At 41.0% G+C, this 22489-nt stretch overlaps 2 protein-coding genes across 11 annotated transcripts in view; one reads left to right on the forward strand and one right to left on the reverse strand.

Annotated features, from left to right (window-relative positions):
* The window catches only part of CCDC7 (coiled-coil domain containing 7), a 301313-nt gene extending 291410 nt beyond the window's left edge, over nt 1-9903 (forward strand). For 7 of the 10 annotated variants that reach the window (XM_081970140.1, XM_081970146.1, XM_081970148.1 and 4 more), the window contains 3 exons: nt 4957-5000; nt 6095-6689; nt 8945-9903. In XM_081970140.1, coding sequence (XP_081826266.1) covers nt 4957-5000; nt 6095-6184 — 134 coding nt within the window. In that variant the 3' untranslated portion in view covers nt 6185-6689; nt 8945-9903. Of the gene's footprint in view, nt 1-4956; nt 5001-6094; nt 6910-8944 lie in introns of those variants that run through there. The other 3 variants (XM_081970145.1, XM_081970149.1, XM_081970143.1) reach the window with 2 other exon arrangements.
* Nucleotides 9904-10061: 158 nt separating this feature from the next.
* Nucleotides 10062-22489, reverse strand: part of ITGB1 (integrin subunit beta 1) — a 48854-nt gene continuing 36426 nt past the window's right edge. The window contains exons 12-16 of the mRNA XM_081933768.1: nt 21622-21860; nt 20200-20422; nt 18883-19115; nt 17484-17650; nt 10062-11289 (exon numbers count right to left, since the gene is read on the reverse strand). Coding sequence (XP_081789894.1) covers nt 11224-11289; nt 17484-17650; nt 18883-19115; nt 20200-20422; nt 21622-21860 — 928 coding nt within the window. The 3' untranslated portion in view covers nt 10062-11223. The remainder of the gene's footprint in view (nt 11290-17483; nt 17651-18882; nt 19116-20199; nt 20423-21621; nt 21861-22489) is intronic.

The following is a 22489-nucleotide window of genomic DNA, read 5'->3' on the forward strand; positions in this document are numbered from 1 at the left end:
GTGGAACCTCAGGAACCTCCTGTGGGCAGCGTGTATGGGGATGTGTAGGTATGCCTCCCTCAAATCTATAGATATGAGCAGGTCCCCCTGTCTTGTGCATTCTAGGATGGATTGGAGGGACTGCATCTTGAATCATTTGTAGGCCAGATGTTGATTTAAGCACTTTAGATCCAAGATGGCCCTCCACCCTTCTGAGTTCTTCGGGACCAGGAAAAGGATGGAGTAGAACCCCTGCTTTTCCTGATCCTTTGGAACAGATTCTATGGTCCTTATGTTGAGCAGATGGAGGATCTCCTTCTGCATGAGGTCCCTCTTTTGGGGGTTTCTGGGAGTCGGGCAACGGATGAATTTCCGTTGAGGGAAGGATAGGAACTCCAACACTAAGCCCCGCCTGATCGTGTTGAGGACCCAGGTGTCTGACGTTATCTCCTCCCACCTGTCAGCATAGACTTGGAGCCGACCCCCTATGGGAGGAACCCTGTGATGGTCACATCCCTCTGCAGAATTGGTGGGAGTTGGCGCCTCCTTGAAAGGGCTTTCGAAAGTAGTGCTGTTGCTGTTGCTTTCCCCTTGACCCGTAAGAAGATCTGTCCTGTCCCCTGTCCCCTGACTGTGGGTAGGGTCTCTGGTAGGCAGCTGAGGAGCTGGAAGCCTGGGTGGTCTCCTGCGCTCTAAAGGCCTGCTTCCTAAAGGGGCCTGAACCTTTGCGTTCATTTCTCTTAAGCATGGCTGGGAGGATTTTCCGTTTGTCTTTTGTTTCAATGACAAACTTGTCCAGGGCCTCCCCGAAGAGCTGTTCCCCTTTGAAGGGGTGGAAGCTAGCTTCCACTTAGCCTTCAAATCCGCCTGCCAGTGGCGGAGCCACAGCAGGTGGCGTGAGGTTACATTGGATGCCAGCGCTCTGGATGCGAACTTGGCCGCATTGAGAGAGGCATCCGCTGAATATTCCACGGCAGTGATTATCTTGTTAATGTCGTGCCGCCACCAGGATCCTCCGGCAGGAGGCTTGGACCTAAATTGCCTCAGCCAGAGGAGGGATGCTCTGGTAAAGAAAGAGACCTCGGTGGATGCTCTGATGGCCCATGCGGCCGCCTGGTGAGTCTTGTGGCACGCTTTTTCGGAGTGTTTATCCTTGGCTTTAAGACCCTCCAAGAGGTCTGCTGGTAAGTTCGAATTTGATGTCAGAGAAACCACCGGAGCATTCATCTCGGGCAACTTTAGTACCTCATCTATTTTGCTTTCCACAGCATAAAGGGTCTTGTCACCTCCGCCGGGATTGGTCAGGGTACCTGGTTGAACCCACTGTCTTTTGACCACGTCCATAAACAGGTCAGGGACTGGAATCAACTCCTGAGTGGGAGTTTTCTCCTTAAACAGGCCCTCCTTGTGGTCCTTAGTCGGCACCAAGGGGGCGGTTACTGACTTAGGGACGGGGCCCAAATCGGTAGCTGCTTTGGCCTTGTGAAGAATGGATTTAAAGAGAGAGGGCTTAAATAGGTCCGTGAAGGCTGGTTTATCAGGAGGGAGATCCTCATCCTCTGATAATTCGAAATCATCTATCTCCCCTTCCTCCCAGGCCGACTCCTCAGTGGCCACTGAGTTGCCAGGAGAGGGTGGGGCCTGGTCCGCTACCGGGCTGTGGGAGCCCTGGGCCTAGGCGTACTAGTTGATCGGGTCTCCTTCTGTTTGATACCCTCTGCTATACCCTGGGAGATGGCTCGAGTAATTATCTCCCTCATTTCAGCTGACAGGGCTGGGCCCTTGTCTTCTCTGGGTCGCGAAGTAGCAGGGGCGGAATGCCTCCTGGCTCTCCCGGAAATGGACTTCTCCTCCGCTGGGAGGATACCCTGGAAAGGTTCCAGGTCCTCCCTGACAGATGAACTGGGAGAATCAGGGTAACCCCATGAGGCCTCAGGAGAGGAGTCCCTGGAAATTTCTCCCACAGACAGGGGCGATCTGTCCCCCTGAGGGGAACCTGGCTCCCGTTCCCCCCTTTGGGCTGGGGGTAGGTCTAGTGATGTCTCCCCATGGTCAGGTGACTGTTCTAGTCTGCGGGGCTGAGGGGTCTTTAGTTTACGGGGCCCCTCATGCTTGTCAGGGGATGCCTTCCTGGTGGTGCCCTTCCCTGTCTTTCCCCCTTTGGGGGGGTCTAACCTGCTTCATTTATGGGAGGGCCCTGCTTGCATCTCCTGTGCCCCCAAACTTTCGTCCGCCATACTGGCCTGTGAGGATCAGTGGAACGGATCAGCTATGTGGGGTGAGTGGTCGCTGAAGGGGTCGCTAGCCAGCTGGCCAAAGGATGCCCGCAGCTGCAGTGGTGAGATAGGGGATGCCTGGAGGCCCAAACCCCTCTCACTCTCAGGCTGCCTTTGATGGAGCAGGTAGCCTTCTACATGGGCCTTGCCGCCACTCCGGACAAGGCCTCATTTATCGGCGGCTGTTTGGATGGTCCACGAGGGTCCAGGTTGTGCCAGGTACCTCCGCGCGGCTTTGTCTCTCTCCGGACTGCTGTGTAGGCGCCTTAAAATGGCCACCGCTGCGCGCGCAGCCACCTACAGTCTCGGCCGTTGGTTTGCGGCAAAAAGCGCGCAAAACCTTCCAAAATGGCCACCACTGTTGCTGGGCAGAAGAGACCGCTGCCATTGCCGCCACTGGAGTGCCCGAGCACATCCACAGTTTCTTAGCTGGAACGATGCCTCAGAACATGGTTGGGAAGCCTCCCGCCGCTTTTCTGCTCGCCGGCAGCTACTGGACGAGCTATTCACCCCGCTCGCGCCGCTGGTGACCAGCTGGCGAGCGGGTACCGTCGGTTTCTCAGTCAATGATTCGGAATGGCCTAGAAGGGACTGCCCGAACTGACTGGCCTTGCTCTAAGACCTTGTGTTGGTCTAAATCAGCGGTTCTCAAATAGTGGGGCGCGCCCCCCTGGGGGGGCGCGAGGCTCCGTAAAGGGGGGCGCGAAGGCTCCCTTTCCATCTGGGTGCAACGGCGGCGGCGTGGGCGAGGCATAATATATCCCGGCTTGAAGTGGCAGCGCTGGGGACTGCTCAGAGACTCATCAGAGCCGCGGGCTGGATCTGTGCAAGAAGCCTGCTCGGGCGGGGGTGGGAGGGAGGGAAGCATGGCTGTCCCAGGCTTCCCTCCCTCCCCCCCCAGCCCAAGCAGACTTTTTGCACAGCTCCAGCCCACGGCTCTGATGAGTCTCTGAGCAGTCCCCAGCGCTGCCACTTCAAGCCGGGATATATTCTGCCATGCCCTCGGCGGCGTCTTTATGCAGGTAGCTCGCCTCCCCGCCAGCAGCTCCACCGCCAACATTCCGTCTGGAAGCGGAAGCGCAACAGCCGCTGTTGGGGAAGGGACAAAGGGGCGGCGGTCGCCCGATCTTGCCACCCCCACCCCTTCGCCCCTGGTAACGGCGACTGTTGTGCTGCTGCTTCCAGCTGGGATGCTGGAGGAGCTGCTGGCAGGGAGGGAGGGAAGAAAGGGAGGAGGGAGTAAGGATAGACAAGCAAGAGGGAAAGAGGAAAGAAGGCAAGCAGGCAGGAAGGAGGCAGAAGGAAGGAGGGAAGAATGGAACTGGAAGGGAGGCAGGGAAGGAGGGAGGGAGAAAGGAAGGATAGGAGGATAGGGAAAGAGGAAAGAAGGCAGGCAGGCAGGGGGAAAGAGGAAGGAGGGAACTGGAAGGGAGGCAGGAAGGAAGGGAAGGAGGAAGGGAGGGTGGAAGGAAGGATAGACAAGTAAGAGGGAAAGAGGAAAGAAAGCATGTGACTACGGTGGGAGTCGAGGAAAGACCGGTGTGCTATGTTATGCAGAGGTGTACTTATAACAATTTTATAGACAAATTAGACTATTTACAGTCGCGCAGGGGGGGGGGGGCGCGAAATGTTTTCTTCTTCCTAGGGGGGGCATGACAGAAAATAATTGAGAAGCACTGGTCTAAATTGAGGTAAATTCTTCTGTTGCTTGTTGGGGAGCCCAAGCTAACTGATCTAGAACTGAGAAGCTCCACAGTTGCAGTACAAACGGGCGGACTGAGTTTTTAAACTGAATTGTACGAGGCAAAGGGAGGCGTGGTCAAGAGAAAAAACTCACTCAGTCCTAGGCCACTTAGACTGTATTAACCCATGCTTGGACTCTCCAAGCAGCACACAGGAGAACAGTTTTGTTTTGTTACAGGATTTGTAGACCATGGTTTACGTTACCTTTAGGAATGGCTTCTGCTGAGACAGACAGCACCTTTTAAGGATTGGGAAGAATATGTTTGGGAAACCACTGGCTAGCCTCATCCAAAGGGCTTTAAACTAAAAATGGAAGGAGAGGGTGTCCAGTCTTTAAGACCAAAGTCAATCATAAACTCCAAGACAACAAATCAGCCAGTGAGGAAGGAAGTAGTGACAAGGAAGGGGAACTCAGCAGGGGTGGGTTCCCCTTCCTCGGTGCACACAAAAATTTTGAATCCAAATCCATTTTTCCTTCTAGTTGCATGGCAAAGAGAAAAGGGAGAGAGTAAGCACAAGGTTTCAGTCAGGCTTCTGTGGGCATAGATCTATAATGCTAAATTGAACAATATATGGAAACACTGTAGTGAACTCATAAAAACCCTTGTTTTCAATGTAAGTTGAATGGCACTGCTGTCCTACTAAAGCTTTATTGAAGGATATCAATAATAGAGGGGGAAATAAATAATAAAAACAAATCAGGCTTCATTGTAGTTTCAAAGCAATTTATAGAGTTGAATCCGCACTGCAATAGTGTTGCATAGATTTCATTTTAAAATGGTAACATAGCTATTTACTTGTCATAAAATATTTACATTCATGTTAAAATTATAAAAAGTTAATACTATAAAGTTGACTAATATTCTGCCCAGCAAAAAAATACAATTAAATATCAGGTAGACTCTAAATTGTTATAATACAATAATGGACTTTTGTATTTGTCATTTTTATTCTTCAGCCTTTCAAGGACTAACTCCTCTAACTAATCAAGTTCAAGCTTTAGTAAGTAACTATTGCTCACAAGTTATAGAATACTTCTGTAGTTGATTTGAAGGGACTATAGTAATCCTTGATGTATGGAAGTCCATTTAACGAATGTTTGCAATTATGACACCCTTCAAAAAACTACATATGACCCCACCCTATTTCAAAATTATGATGGCTGCCGTGGGGCCGTAGCCCTTATGATCCACCATGGGTGACTGCAGTGCCCTCCAACTCTCCCCCATCCCACCCTAGTAAAATCTTGCAGCACTTGGGCCTCTTCCCCACATGCCTATCATGCTGTACACTTGCCTTTTGAAGGCAGGACATGAGTCGCTCGGGCCATGCAACAGCCATCCAAATGCAGCCTTCAAATCAGAATCATGGAAATTTATTAAACCTTTAAACCACACACAGGTGCATAGGTAGAGACACAAAAGATGACCTTGGGCTTCTAGAAAGGAATGACAACAACACATTCCACAATTCTACTCCTTTCTATTCCCCCTCCCAATTACTACACTAATGAAACAGCATAATGAAATAATAGAGTGTGGCAGGCCAAAGATCCTAAAAAGAAATATCACTGCAGGCCTGACAATAAGTTTGTTGTATTCCAAAAGAACAAAATATAAAATAACTCATGTTCCATGGTCCTTTAGAACGCATTTAAAAGTTTCAAGTGTTGCAGAAAACCACATACAAGAACAGAACCTTTGCACCTTTATTTATATGACTGTAGGGTATGGGAAATGTCCTTAAGACATAGTAAGAAAAAAAAGGCTTAATTCTTAATTTTGGAAATGGTTTTTATTTAAGTAGTTTGGACACTTTATTGCAAAAAAAAAAAAAAAAGCTACTGGTCTCCACATACCAGATTCATGCTAAGAACATCTGACTATATAAAGCACCATTTGGGATAATTTTGAAGCAAAAAATGTTTTCTGGTATCAAGCTGTAGTGTATATATGAAGTTTCTAATTAATTGTCTATTGATTTACCAAACTTACAATTGCAAAAGGAAATGAAGGGAATAATATATAAATAATCTGAAATATATTTCATAAGGTTGATTATTGAAATTGCATACAGAATATTTGTTTGAATTATAGGATTCATTCATTATTTGTGGAAAGAGATGCAGTCCTCCAAGAAAAGATGGATCTTCTTCAATTGCATGGCAACATTCAAGAAATCAGTGATCTAACTTTGATTTTTTGGATTAATTCATTATGCAGCGACCTTGTAACTTTCAACTTTATAACTGTGATAAGAAAAAATTAAGGCATTCATGTATGAATCTCTTTTGAGACCTGTAGAAACCGTAATTTGCAGTGTAATGGCAGTTAAAATATATGTAAACTGAACTACCAAATCAGAGTAATGACTTTTACTGCATTTGATAAAAGTACATTTATGCCTCTGTGAAATAACTTTTTGGGGTGGAGGGTCTGGGATGGTATAGTCTGTCTAGGATTCCGATCTTTTTTTAAAAATGGACCTAATCCACCCAACCCTTAAAATTCACAGGGAACGAGCTAATACAATTGAGTAATCTTCACATTAAGTCATAATTCATTTCCTTATAGAATTTCATGTTGTTTGCTCTCCACCACACTTAAAGCAGCTAACAAATGTTGACTTATAAGCAAAGTGAAAGTCCTCCTTGTCTGTTAGATGCAGAGATCATAATAATAGCAAGTTTAGGTTTAGGTTTATTTGGATTTATATGCCGCCCTTCTCCAAAAGGACTCAGTGCGGCGTACAACATTAAAAACACACATCACAAAAGTTAAAAAAAAAGATTAAACCCATTTCCAAAAAGACCAAACCGATTTTTTTTAAAGAAACAATACATTTAAAATAAATTAACATTAACATTAACAGGCCAGGCCGGCTTGCTGGAAAAGCCAACTTTTTAGGGCACGTCGGAAGGACCGGAGGTCAGGGATTATGCGGAGCTCCGGGGGCAGCTCATTCCAGAGGGAAGGCGCTCCCACAGAGAAGGCTCTCCCCCTGGGGGTCACCAGCCAACACTGCTTGGCCGACGGCACCCTGAGGAGGCCAACTCTGTGGGATCGTAAGGGGCAGTGGGAGGCTACTGGTGGCAGTAGGTGGTCTCACAGGTACCCTGGGCCTAAGCCATGGAGCGCTTTAAAGGTCAAAATTAATACCTTGAATTGCACCCGGAAAACAACCGGCAACCAGTGCAGGCCGCCTAAAAGGGGTGTGACATGGGAGCACCTAGGTACCCCCATGACAACCCGCGCAGCCGCATTCTGGACCAGCTGAAGCCTCCAGGTGCTCTTCAAGGGCAGCCCCATATAGAGAGCATTGCAGTAGTCCTGGCGAGAAAGGCCGAGGGCATGAGTGACTGTGCACAGAGCATCCCGATCCAGGAAGGGGCGCAACTGGCGTACCAGGCGAACCTGGTAAAAGGCCCCCCTGGTCACGGCCGTCAGGTGTTCTTCTAAACTAAGCCGCGTATCCAGGAGGACTCCCAGGTTACGAGCCTTCTCTGAGGGGGCTAAAATTTCTCCCCCTATCGTCAAAGATGGAACAAGATGTACAAATCGGTATGACGGGAACCACAGTCACTCAGTCTTGGAGGGACTGAGCTTGAGTCCGTTCCTCCCCATCCAGATCCACACAGCCTCCAGGCATCGGGACATCACGTCGAGGGCATCGTTTGGGTGGTTTGGGGTAGAGATGAAAAGTTGGGTATCATCAGTATATTGATGATACCGTACCCCAAAACCACGGATGATCTCGCCCAGCGGTTTCATGTATATGTTGAACAGGAGGGGTGAGAGAACCGACCCCTGGGGCACCCCACAAGTGACGCGCCTGGGGGTCGATCTCTGCCCTCCAGTCAACACAAACTGCGACCGATCCAACAGGTAGGAGGAGAACCACCGTAAAACGATGCCCTCCACTCCCAACCCGAGTCGTCGCAGTAGGATACCATGGTCAACGGTATCGAAAGCCGCCGAGAGGTCTGATTGGACCAGGACAGAGGAACAGCCCCTGTCCCGGGCCTGCCAGAGATCATCGACCAACGCAACCAATGCCGTCTCCGTGCTGTACACGGGCCTGAAACCCGACTGAAACAGATCCAGGTAGACAGCTTCATTCAGGTACTGGGGAAGCTGACGTGCTACTACACTCTTGACAACCTTCGCTACAAAGCGAAGGTTGGAGACCGGACGATAGTTGGCTAAAGAAGCTGGGTCCAGGGAAGGCTTCTTGAGGAGGGACCTCACCACCGCCTCCTTCAAGGCGGTGGGAAAGAACCCCTCTCTCAATGAAGCATTGGTAATCGCCTAGAGCCAGCCTCGTGTCACCTCCCAGGAAGCCGAAACTAACCAAGAGGGACACAGGTCCAGCACACAAGTGGCAGCACTGAGTCTCCCCATAATCCTGTCCATGCCTTCGGGGGTCACAGGGTCAAACCCATCCCAGATAGTCTCCTCAAGATTCATCCCCGTCGGCTCGCCCGAATCTACCCAGAGTCCAAGCCTGTCCGGATCTGAGCGATTTTATCCTGCAGATACTGAACAAATTCTTCAGCCCTACCCTGCAAGGGGTCTTCCCCAGTTCCTTGGTTAAGTATGGAGCGGGTCACCCTAAACAGGGCGGCTGGGCGGTTATCTGCGGACGCAATAAGAGCGGAAAAATATTGCCGTTTTGCCGCTTCTATCGCCACTAAGTAGGATTTAATATAAATTCTTACTAGTGTTCGATCAGATTCGGACCGGCTGGCCCTCCAGCCACTCTCTAGGCGTCTTTTCCGGCGTTTCATCTCCCGGAGCTCCCCAGTAAACCAGGGAGCCATCCGGGATCGACACCGGGTCAGAGGCTGCAAAGGCACAACACGATCCAAAGCCCCAGCGGCAGCCCTATCCCAGGCTCCCACTAGGGCTTCGGTCGAGTTGTGAGCAAGGGATTCAGGAAAAGTTCAGAAAAATTACATGGATTTTTTTTGCTTATTCCGGTTACAGAATCATGCTGATATTGATGGATATTGAGTTCCTTCTATCTTCCAAGAACTGGGTACAAAGCAAATACAGATAATTCTTTGAATCTAGGCACATTTCTTATCCTCCCAAATACAAAATCTTCTCATGATTCTAATGTAGATAGTTGATTAAAATAGAATCCATAATTAGCATACTGTCTGAATTTTGCTGGTCTACATATAACAAAGAAAAAGTAATTTGTTTCTTTAGCAATGGTTGTTCCTACAGAAAAAAATTGGGTAGACTTCAGTGCTACACGAGAAGGTGGTTATTGTTGAAGTAACCTAAATGGTTAAGAGGACACTATGTAAAACTTCTGATATTTGACCACTTAGCCTAAATGAAACAAACAAAATAAGATTGCATGCTGAGGTAACACAAGTACCACAATTTAGAATGCACAATAGTTGCATAGGATATATGGGTGGGACAGGGATAGGAAACACAAATTATAAATGCTGAGTTCCAGCTATCTTTTCACAGTCCCAATGAAGCCAAAACTTGTCTTACTACCCTTATATTCCAGTTGAAATGTTCAGAAAAATTGAAATCTGTCATTGCTATTATATATATTTCCAGGATTATAAATCTTTTCTCTTCCCTGGCATTAAAACTCATAAATCTGCCTGATGGATGGAACATGGGATTCTGAATTTCCTTTCACCCCAAGAAAACCAGAAAGAAATAATTAAAATTATTCTAGTAGCAACGTCCATCTAGCTGCATTCTAGTACCAGTGTCTGTCTAACTCAGTACATCCCTTGGAGATACTTCCAGCTCTTCCCTAAAAGTTTTTCCACACAAGAGGTTGGGCTGGGGGAGGGAAGTATTTTGATGCTCAAAAAGGAGTGATGCAGTTCATATCCATCCCTCTTCCTTCTCTCAAGATCAGTCAGGCAGGTTTCACCAATCCTCAGCTTGGGAGCAGTTCAGTTCTTTGTCTTTTTCTGATGAAGCTGACCCCAGAAGAGCTACAACAGCCTTCCTCAAGCCCTGTTCTCCTACATTTTAAGAATGTTTAACTTTAGCAATACTTGCAATGAAGAAAGAAATACCAATACAATTTTTAAAGGGATTTATTAAATTTAATAAATAATTTCCATGGTAATTTTGTAAAAAGTGAGCATTTGTTAAAATAAAAGGCACTTAAAATATGAATGTGGCCAGTACTGAACAGATAACAGAATAGCCAGCAGCAAATATACAAGCCACAGTAACTCCTGATTCAGAATCATGCAATTTTAGCTATAGGATAAATTACAACCAAGATTGCAAACCTAAGCTGGTTTAACAATTATCTTACACAGAAAGAAACCAAATACATTAAAGATAAAGTTGCTAAAGCACCAGGCTTTAAACCAAGCAAGAAATTTAAAAAGAAACCTAAGAAATTAAGGCGCTAAGAACTTGCTCCTATTCTGTGCCCTATATATGCTGGACTTTCAATTTCAAATATGACCAGTTTTTTAAAAGTCCAGCACCTCAGGATGGTATCAGATAAGGGGAGCTGATTTAAAAAGGAGTCTTGGCAGTGTACTTGTCAGTACTAAAATTGGAAACTGAATTTACACAGGAATTCTTATCATCATCATCATCATCATCATCATCATCATCATCATATGTTTTAATAATATTAAAGCTCTTTATTTTGGATCTATTTTTTCTTTTTATTCTTATACACACATAGTGACAATTTAAAATGTATGTCACACATGAAACTTGAAATTAAAAGTTACATCATGGTTTCCACATTACTGAATATAGAAAGTTGGAAGTTAAGTCTCACATTATTCATAAACTAATTTTTATTGTTTATTAGTAAGTATTAGGTTTGCACTATTTGTGCAAGCCAAACCTTGATACATCTATAAGGCTAAAAACTGTTCTAATTTTAATACTTAATGTATAGGCAAATTGTTTATTAAGTGTTTCATTCCATACAAAAGACAGGGTAGATAAAAAAGCACCTTGAGTAAGCTATAATCTTATTGAGTAGGGTATGCAATCTCAAGTATTCTGTGAATCTTGTGGCACTATTTGTTTGCAAAAACAAAGAAAAAACTTCAAAAATAAAAAATACTGTACATTTAAAAAAATTGCATAGGAAACAACTGTGTAGGTAAGTAAGGAACTAGTAAATCCATTGCAATATTGCCAAAAGCTACATAATGAGTACAAAACTATTATATCACACCCAGTGCTGTGAAATCATAAAGCAGTTTTCATTTCCCCTCATACTTAGGATTCACTACAGTTGTCACGGCACTTTTGTATATAGGATTTTCACCCTAAAAGAAAAAAAAAAGGATTATAGAAAGAAAAAAAACTGTTGATTTATTGATACTGCCAAGCCAATTAGAGATCCATATGCATACAGGTCCCACAGCTCCTACACTGTATCAACAAGATTGAAACAAGCAAGAACGCTTTTTTGGGCGGGATTGGAGGGAAATATTACAGATTACCTATTATCCAGCATTTTTAATTTTTACTACACATCATGCCTAACAGAAATTATTCTTTAGAATATACAAGGAAAGAAACTGCAAATAATCTATTCATAGGAATTTCCTAACACTTTAATGCACGATGATGATATGGGTGGCCATATAAATAAACATTAAAAGAATTTTTGGGGAAAAAATCTCCTTTACATTGATTGCATATTCCCTCCAGTGTAGCTGTATTTTAATTGAATTGGAAACTTTGGATGTATTTTTGACAGGGCAAAATTAACACTGGCATTACACTATCACAAAGACTCACAGCCAAGTGCTCCTTCATTACTGAAGTCTTTAATGATCTAAGTAAGATCAGCCATAAAATTAGTCTCAATGTGAACACAGCAAATTCATCCTTCAATATTGAGGAACAAAGCTCACAAACAGCAAACAGAAGACAGGACTTGCGACTCACACAAAACCCTGTATGATAAAGTTGTTTAAGCATGGATGAATTTGTTCCAAATTACATAAATGGTGACACAGCAAACTTATTTGCAACTAATTCCTTATACTGAAATGCATGATATTTATCTGACTTTAAAAACAATATTATTCTGCACCCAAAAATTATGGATTTCAATCCAGGAAACTATTTTTGAATTTTTGTAACTAACTATTCTTTTTAAAACTTGGGGAGAATGTTTTGTCTTTTTTCAGGACTATTACTGGCAATTATATAACCAGATTCATATAGCAACAGAGTGTTCAGAAATTTAAAAAAAAACCCTGAATATTAAATAACAAGATGGAATGGATATATAATAAAAGAAAGGAGAAAAAGTAAGAAAAGGAGGACATATATGTGAAGAATGCAGCATATTTATGTATACTACCAATAATTTGGTTGTGCCGCAAATCAAGTTTGTACGTTTTATATAAACTATCAACGAAATTCAAACTAACTATATTCTACCTCATCACACTATTGTTGTGTTTAGTTAGAATAGAGATCAACATTCAAGAAGAATTATTTTATATGTTGCCAAGATTGTATTTGCCTTATGCTCCATTTCTGCCATTGATGCTTTTTTGTCTGAAGCATCTGCTTAGTTAGTGGCCATTGTCCCAAGAGTCATCTTGGGATAGCGTTTACAAACATGATGAGTAAACTAACTAGCCAGCTAAAAAGGTGATTTCAGTGACAATGCAGTAAATAATTTGTTCTATTAAAACTGAAACTATTTTAAATTAAGCTACATCATGCCATGTTTATTTCACAAGATTCAAAGAGCATCATATCGCAACATTTGCCAAGCCCTAAAGTTGGAAAAGGGCCAGAGCTCAAGCATTAATATAATTTTGCATAGAAGCCCTTATGAAGAAGAGTGCGCTCTGGTTTGCATTTCTCACTTTTTTTGGCGGGAGTCCTTGTTTTACTCCTCAGTATTTCATACCTTACTAAAGGGGGCAAAGTGAGTTCTTAAATAATTGTCCACTTCCTATTTATTTATTTATTGACTGCCTTCAAATCAGGGCCTTAGGTTTTCTTGCCAAAATTTTTCAGGAATGGTTTTCTATTACCTTCTTATTGCTGAGAAAAAGGGATATGTATTCAAAATCTAAGATTACACTGTATGCACAATTATTAGGCAATTGAGTATTTTGACCATATCATTTTTATGTATATTTTATGTATACACATATTTTCCACCTCCAAGCTGTAAAACCTGAACGCTTAGTGGATATAAGCATATCAGGTGATGTGTTTTTATGCAATGAGGGTGTGGCCTAAGGAGATCAACACCCCATATCAAGGTGTGCATAATTATTAGGCAGCTTCTTTTCCTCAGGAAAAATGGGCCAAAAAAGAGATTTAACTGACTCTGAAAAGTCAAAAATTTAAAAAGTCCTTCAGAGGGATGAGGCACTCTTGAAATTGCTACATTATTGGGTGTGATCACAGAACTATCAAACTTGTTGTTGCAAATAGTCAACAGGATCGCAAAAGACGTGTTTTGGCACATTAACTGCCAAAGATTTGAGAAGAATCAAACGTGAAGCTACCAGGAATTCATTATCCTCCAGTGCTATCATTGCAGAACTGCAACCTACCTGGAGTGTCCAGACATACAAGGTGTTCAGTGTTCAGAGACATGGCCAAGGTAAGGAAGGCTGAAACCTGAACACCACTGCACAAGGCACATAGGTTGAAACGGCAAGACTGGGCCAAGAAATATATGAAGACAGATTTTTCAAAGGTTTTATAGACTGATGACATGAGCGTGACTCTTGACGGACCACATGGATGGGCCCTGGCTGGATCAGTAACAGGCACAGAGCTCCACTTTGACTCAGATGCCAGCAAGGTGGAGATGGTACTGGTATGGGCTGGTATTATTTAAATGAGCTAGTTGGACCTTTTCAGGTTGAAGATGGATTCAAAACCAACTCCCAAACCTACTGCCAGTTTTAGAAGACACATTCTTCAAGCAGTGGTATAGGAAGAAGTCTGCATCTTTCAAGAAGACCATGATTTTTATGCAGGACAATGTTCCATTATATGTATCGAAGTATTCCACTGTATATTTAGCTAGCAAAGGCCTTAAATATGAAAGAGTAATGGAATGCCCCCCTTCCTCACCTGACATAAACACTATTGAGAACTTGTGGGCCTTTCTTAAATGGGAGATTTACAGTGACAGAAAACAATACACCTCTCTGAACAAGAGACTATTGTTGCTGCTGCACAAAAAGTTGATCATCAGGAAAAGGAGAAGCCAATGTCGCAACGAGACATCGTGCGGTCTCAATTGACCAAGACCGCCGTTGATACTTTTACCGCTGCACGGTCCATATGGACCTAAACCGTCCCATAGAGACGGTGAACAGGGAGACAAATCCTTGCTGGTCTCAGGGACATCGCAAAGTCCCTGATTGACCCAAAGGAAGCTCTCCAAGCCGGCAGCCCCCAGGCTGACAAAGTCGGAGACGGCCCTGGAAAGAAGGCAATGAAAGTGAGTCCTGGTGAGATTTTTTTCTTTGAGAATGATTTCCCAAAGAAAATCCTTTTTTTAAGATAAATTAGTCCTTTAAACAAAAGAATAAAGCGGCGAAATTTATCTCTATTGGACTACCTTAGAAAGTTTTTTTCCCTTTTTCTTTGCAACAATATTTTGTAGATTGAAGTGATTGTAACACTTTCCATTTCTCCTCTTAAGTGAATGAATTGATTTTTTTTCTTCTATTCTTTGCTACCTTATTTTTGGGCTGAACCAAAACCTTTTTTTATTTTAATAATCCTCCCTTCTACTGCTTACTAAATTTTATTAAAGACACTTGGAGACTTCTGTTTTCTTTAAGCTTGAAACGAATAAGACAAAGTTGAATTTACCATTCGGAAGCCAGAACTTGTTTTTTTTCCTCTTTTTTTGAAACAATGTATCCTTTATTCTATCTCCTTTGATTCTATTGCCATTGTAATTTGAGGGTTTGCAGCTTACTTGTGGAGACTGATAAGGACTCAAGGACATGGACTGTTCTTTCGCAGGTGTCTTTGTAAAATATTTTGGGCAAGGGAAGGAAAAGAAAAGATAGAACCCTTCCTTTTTGAAAAAATTAAAAGAATCTTGTTCTTAAGTAAATTCAAAATAAAAGTACTTTTATACATCTAAGATATTGAAGGCGAGAGTGGCAGTGGATTCTAGACTCTTCTCTTCTTGGGAATATGTATCAATATACACATGAGGAAACCCTAAGTTTTCAGGACTTTTTGGCTGGAATTCAAAATATATTGGAAGGATTTGAGAGATTTGATAAGAAGTTGGATAGACTATTGTTTTGCACAGCAAAAGATGAAGGGGTTGGAGCCCAAAAATTAAAGAAGAGAATGAAGATATAGAAGATAAAGATAACGGATGATCTTACTAATGGAGCATTCATGAGTGAAAGTGGAAAGAAGGGAATATGGAAAAGTGAACTTGATAATCTGAAGCTCTATCCCTCTTGGCAAGATATGGATTTGATGATGGAATTAAGAAGAAAAACAGCTTCAGAAATACGTCTGATAATCAAAGATATGTTACAACTCCACACCAATTCAAGGGCAACGAGACTATATGAGAGATCTTTTAAGCAAAAAAGTGCGGAGAGAAGTCTTTAAAAACCTTATAAAGAAGTTAACAAGAGAATTGACGCAACAACTGGCTAAAGAGATAAGATTGTTTTCTTACTGGAAAGATACAGGTTGATAATGAATGTTGATAATTAAAAACAGTTAATTTTTGGTGACTAACAAGTAGGATTTTCTAGATCTTTTTAGAATGTTTCTTCAAATGTTTATTCGTTAACAAATAATTCATTATGATAATAATAACAAAATAATAACTTCAACTAGTAAAAGCAATTTGGATATAAACTACAAATCGGGACCTGGGAAAAAGATTTATCCATTTTACTAATAAATTTTTGTTTAGATTTTGTTATAAAGATGTAATCTTTCTCGGGTACTTATAAACTCAACTAACAAATTTTTGTTTAGATTTTATTATTAAGATGTATTCTTTCTTGGGTCGGATGAGAAGAGATGTGATATGAATAGTAAAAAATTTTTAGATAACTATAATAACAACAAGGAAATGGTAATGGATAATGTTTAATGTTTTCTACATGTGTTGGCATTGTAAAAGTAATTATATATAAGCCTTGAACAGTGAGTTGGGGAAAAAAGGAATATGTTATTAAAGGGTAATTATTGGAGGTTTATTGAAATAGCTAACGAATGCCAGTAGGTGGTTGTGTCTTTAAATACAAATGATTCTAGATAAAAAGACATTTAAATAATTCTAGTCAAATGAGAATGATGGTACTTTGATAGTAAAATACATAAGGATTTTTGATCTAAAATGTACAATTCAATATGAAGAAATATAAATAGTGATTGTGGTAGTAACGCACAAAATCTATTTGTAACCAATCGACATGCTTTCTACAAGATGTAATGAAGAATGATTCTTTTTTGTGTTTTTGTTTAATTGTTAATTAAAACAATAAATTTTTTTTTTCAAAAAACAAGTTGATCATCACAGAAGAAACTGACAGAGTCTATGAATGGAAGGCTTGTGATTGTTACTGAAAAGGATGGCTATATTGATCCCTGATTTTTGTGTGTGTGAGAGAAATGTCATAAATGTTTATTTGTAAATTTTGAGTTGTTGCCAAAACCTTACTTTTACTTTCTTAAATGCTCAGGTTTGCGGTTTATTAACATTTTGGATTGACCGAGCGCACTGTAGTTGCTCAATAATGAAATTAATCCTCCAAAAGACAACTTGCCTAATAATTGTGCCTAGTGTGAACACGCCTAAGCCTAGAATTTGGTTTCTCAGGTTTCAACCTAGTGCCTTTAATTATTACACTAAACTGTTTCTCTAAATTCTGTTACAATTCAAAGTATGATGCAGCAGTTAAAAAAAGGTTAGGAATCAAGCAATAATTAGTTAAAGCTGCATTCAGCAACTCTGAAGAAAAGCACATGCAAAGAGAAAGAAATAGAAAAGAAAATACGAACGGAAACCTAGAGACCAGCTTTACGTCCATAGTTTGGATTCTTGAAATTATTAATAGGACTCTTGTATATTGGATTTTCTTGCTGAAGGTAGAAAAATCATCAATGTGGAATACAAGAGACACAACATTCTAAAGAAAAAAGGTTGTGTTCTACTAACACAAAATTGTTAGTTCCTTTAAGATTCAGAGTTGTATTCAATGATATTCAAAAGGATAGAATCCTACTAATATCCTCAAAGAGAACAAAATACTGAGGTCTACAACTGGAAAAATTTGGTGTTAATATTTAAAAGACTGAACACTTTTAAGAGAATTAAAGAATTATCCAGGAGATAATGTTTTCATCTTGGAATGATCTGGAGATATACAGAAAGCTAACATACATATTTTTATAAATTGATGTCTGAAATTTCTGAAGTATACAAACTATCATCAGATATGTATGCCTGCCTAAGGTTATTAATATGACTCACCGTATCCCATTTTGCATTCATCTTTTCTTTCTCAAATTTTGCAAATTCTCTTCTGTCATGAATGATCATAAGTAACTTCCAAATCAGCAATAAAGCTAGACCAATAAGAACAATTCCAGCGACCACACCAGCAACTATAGGAATGATGTCAGGACCAGTTGGGCATTCTAGCAAACAAAATGAATAAATGAAGCATAATATTAATACAGTTGGAATTATGAAACAGCCATCCAAATTATGAATAATTAAAGTTGTTATAAGATATGATGGTTGCACAATCAGCCAGATATTTATAGTGGATTTAGCATTTTTATCCATCTGTTCTTCTCAAGGACCTGGAATAGATACTATTAATTAAATGTATATGCCACCCAAATCCTAGCATATTGGAATGGCTTACAACATTGTGGTGGGTCACAGCCTCACTTGCGCAAGTCACAGGTGCTCAGGGCCCACTTGCTCGAGCAATGGATGCTCGTGTGTGTCCCTGCACCTGCCCCTCCCAGAAAACCATCCCTGCTCCCAGCCACCAATCCGAAAAAGTTGGGTAAGTCTGTTCTAGAGGGCATGCACCGCTAAAGAACAAGGGTGCTTCCAAGGCCCCTTTGATGACATTGTTCAATGAATGGATCCCAAAGTGCAGAAACCCTGGCAAAGTTTAACTAGTCAGGCAGATACAATGGGAGTTAGGTGGTCCCTCAAGAATCCAGAGTCTATGCCATGTAGACTTTATAGGTAATGGGGAGCCCTTTGAATCAAAACCTGAAGAAAACTGCAGTTTGTGGAGTAGTGGTATTCTATAGGCATACTGAAGCATTCTGGACCTGCTGAAGCTTCCAACTGGTTCCCCAAGAGCAGCCCTGTGTACAACATGTTGCAGTAATTAAGCTGAAATGACCAGGGCACAGGTGGCCGAGTTCACTGATATGCTGAGGAATGTGCAAAAAACAAGGTTGGATTTTGACCATTGATCAGATTCGCCAATCCTCTGGGTTGTTTCCAATTTAAAGGCACCTACATGCCTTTACTAATGAGTGAGAACTAGAAAAGGCACAAAATATTTCTTTAGTATAATCAATGGAGGTTGGGTGAAGAAACCAATGAAGAAATAGCCACAAACTGTCACTGATAATTCCAACAATCCTTTGGATGAAGACAAATGTTGTGGATTCTGTGGGTATTAAAAAACGTTTTTTTTAAAAAAATAAATATTGATGACTAAGATTTGTATTTTAAATATGCTATCTTTAGGGAGGATGATGACAACAACACATATACGAAAAATTCTGGATATTATGAAGTACAAAAAATTTAAATTAAGAATGGGGGTGGGAAAATGGAATTATGTTTAAGCAATCCCTAAAGTCAAAACTGTCTCTATGAAGACCAAAAAACATACCTGGCGTCTTCACCACATGGACAATGGCCTTGTTATTTGAATCAACAGAATATGTGAAATAAAACCAACAGTCATCAATATCCTTCTCCTTGCAGTGACTCAATGCATCGTACTGTCCAGGCTGTGGCAATTTCTCTCTGCGATCGACCAACTCCAAACTGAAGTGTGAACATTCTTTTTCACACCGCTCTTTCTTTTCTCCTTTGTTAAAGGCTTTGCACTGGACGCAATCTCTATTTGCAGAGAAAATGAAGCACAAATTAGTATCATACTGGAATACCACCCATTTTATTAGGAAGGCTTGAGAAAAAGACTGATAAATTTAAATGAAAGCTCAAATCTCAGATGATTTAAACATAATGCATCTTTCCTTCTGGCCTTGACTGCATTATCTCTTAAAAGAAGATTCTGAATGGTGTCACTCTTCCCATAAAAATCCTACATTCAGTAGCTCATTACCAAAGTAGATGTTTAGCCTGCATTAAAGCCATTCACTAAAGCAACATTTGAAAGAGGAAGAGTGAAGGAAAGAAATGTATGGGGAATGTCTTCCCCAAATACACCACTTTATGCAGTACATAATCCGGGGATGGGGGGGGGGGGAGGAAGGAGACACCATTTTCCTTGAGTATAATATTTTTGAATTTTCCCTTTGGGCTTTGGATTTAAGATATTCATATAGTGCCTCTTAGTACATTTATACTTTGTGATATAATTACTCCAGCAAATATTTTTTTCCACTGAGATGGCTATCTAATGCTTTTTGATGCCAAAATGTTAAGCCCTATCCTATCCTGTCTATAACCAGGATGACAGTTTAATTAATTAACTTATTAAATTTCCATGCTGCTCATCTTCTCTACAATATGACAGCTTACACATTATAGAAACAAATGACAAATAGTTAAAATATTAAACCAACATTAAAGTAGTATTAAAAACTGCACTAAAACCATATATAAGAGAGCCAAGAGACGGATGAGGCAGGGGATGAGATCTTCTTACCCTGTCAGCCATCTCCAGTGGCAAGTACTACCTCAAAGTGCAAGGCATATCCTTCCAGAAGGTCAAAAGGGAGGAGCAATTATCACCTCTGGTGGAAGAAGAGATGAGGCCACAGCAAAAAAGGCTCTTCTCCTTTATCCCACCTGCTTCAATAGTTAGCTTCTGCATGGCTACGTAAGAGCATTTTTTTTCTGTTACAGATTTAGTTTCTGGCTAACCGAATTCTACAATGGTGCTGAAAAAAGACCCACTGCAGAAGTTTGCAATCTCACAAGAACCAATTATTTTTAATTACAAAATCAAAAACCTTACTTGTGTTCTGCGCAGACGCCAAGACAAGTCTGACATAGCTCACAGGTTGGTCCCTGAAATTTGGAATCAGTACAGTTGCATTCTCCACATTCACATATTCCTCTACCATTGCAGATTTGCCCATTTGCAGCTTCACAAGGAGTGGTATCTAGGGGACACTCACAAGCAGAGCCAGTGAAATTTGCCCAGCATTCACATTCCTGACATTTACATTCACCGTGTCCTACATTCAAAATCAGGAAAAAAAATATTAGTAAAATTTCAATATAAACATGCACATATTTATTCCCCAATTTCTGCCTATGGGATGGATTTGACAAGATCCTTAGGACCTGCTTCTTGAAGGTGCAAAAGTTTCATGTGACTGTTTTGATGCACTCCTGAAATTATCCAGGTTATGATTGCAAATTGCAAAGTATCTTAAGTCTTCAGGTGGGCTTAAGGCTACTGCATAGAGACTTCATGTAGTAGTGTTACGTGAGGGTGAATTAAGAAGAGTCTCTCATGCATAAAATGTTCACTGCAGTTGCACAGAACTAAAATCCAGTTCTGACGTCTTATGAAAATATGTAGGAAGCCTGATTATTTTTAGGGAAGACATTTTCTTCTTTACTAATTCAATAAATTCCAAAACAAGAAAAGCATGCTACATCTGGCTAGTTTGATATTATTTAAAATTTGTATGTTAATGTTGCTCAAGTTTTTCTGCCAAATTTTCTCACCCTATATTGTACCATACAACACAACATAATATAGGTGCATATTGTACTGCATAGGAAATTATCATCAACAAGACATTATATATATATATATATATATATATATATATATATATATATATATATATATATATATATGTGTGTGTGTGTGTGTGTGTGTGTGTGTGTGTGTGTGTGTGTGTGTGTGTGTGTGTGTGTATGTATGCATGTGTGTTGTATTTGTACTGATAAATAAAGGGAGACTAGTATAGAACTATTTCGAGCTAATTAGCTCTCATCAGCTAGCCATACCCTCACTGGGATTTGAACCTGGGCTGTATTATATCTTAGGCAGGAGTCTTAGCCACTAAGCCACAGGCTCGCCTCCTTATCAGTATATATGTATATGTGTATGTGTATGTGTATATGTATGTATATATGACAGCATGCAAAGATTTTCTTCTTTTAGATACACTTTTATTACTGGGCTTATTATAAAGAATAACATTATTAAATTGCTTTTTATGTACCATACTTAAATATAAGACCTTTATTTTAGTTGTCAATTCAGTTGCCTGAACATTTTCAATCAATCAAAGAAACTACATCAGATAAGTTATTCCTAATCTGATCTTTGTTTCTCTTGTTCACTTAAATTCTACTTTATCATACTAGTTTCAAGATTATGCTTTAAAGCTCCTTTGTCAGAAAAGGAACTCATTACCTCCACAAATTAAACCATCAGATCGATCACAGCTGAAGTTATCACACTGGCAATATGGGCCAGAATAGATTTCATTTGGATTTTCTCGCTTTTTGCACACACACTGTCCACAAATACATTCGCCATTGTTGCTACATATTTCAGAACTGTTAGCCTGCCTACAGGTGCCTGACATGTCTTCACTATTTACTTCTTCCATGCTGCATTCACAGTGCTTTCCAATACGCCCAGGTTTGCACCTAAAAAGCAAAATGGACCAAATTTAGCTCAGCGTTATGTGTCTCGTGGTGACCAACAAATGGCACTGGGAATCTTATAAGAGAGAAAAAGGAGAATCTCATCTTTAAATGTAGTTCTCCAGCAGCTGCCTAAAATTAAAGAGGCATCATGCTGCCATCAAGATCAGTGTTTACAAATTACTGGCAATCATAAATATATACCAGATTTCCTAGATTAAAATCATACATCTAAAAATGTTCATTTTTAATTAATTTCTTACATTCACTTTCCCAAAGTGACCTCAATGTGAGATAAAATGAGAAAATTTCTGCCTGCCTGCCTACCTATCTACCTACCTATCTACCTACCTGCCTGCCTTTTTTCCTTCCTTCCTTCCTTCCTTCCTTCCTTCCTTCCTTCCTTCCTTCCTTCCTTCCTTCCTTCCTTCCTTCCTTCCTTCCTTCCTTCCTACGTATATGTACATATCATGGCTTCATTCCTCTCCATCATTACAGGCTTTAAGGCCCTTTGAGGTATTCCTTTAACTCATAAGGAATTATTCTAGCTTCCTAAAAATCTCAGCTAACCTTTTCTGAATTTCTCCTATATAAGAAACTAAAGTTAGATTTTTTTTCATGAAAACACAATA

This window comes from Natrix helvetica, assembly GCF_964273705.1.
Source record: "Natrix helvetica genome assembly, chromosome: Z".
Lineage (NCBI taxonomy): Eukaryota > Metazoa > Chordata > Lepidosauria > Squamata > Natricidae > Natrix > Natrix helvetica.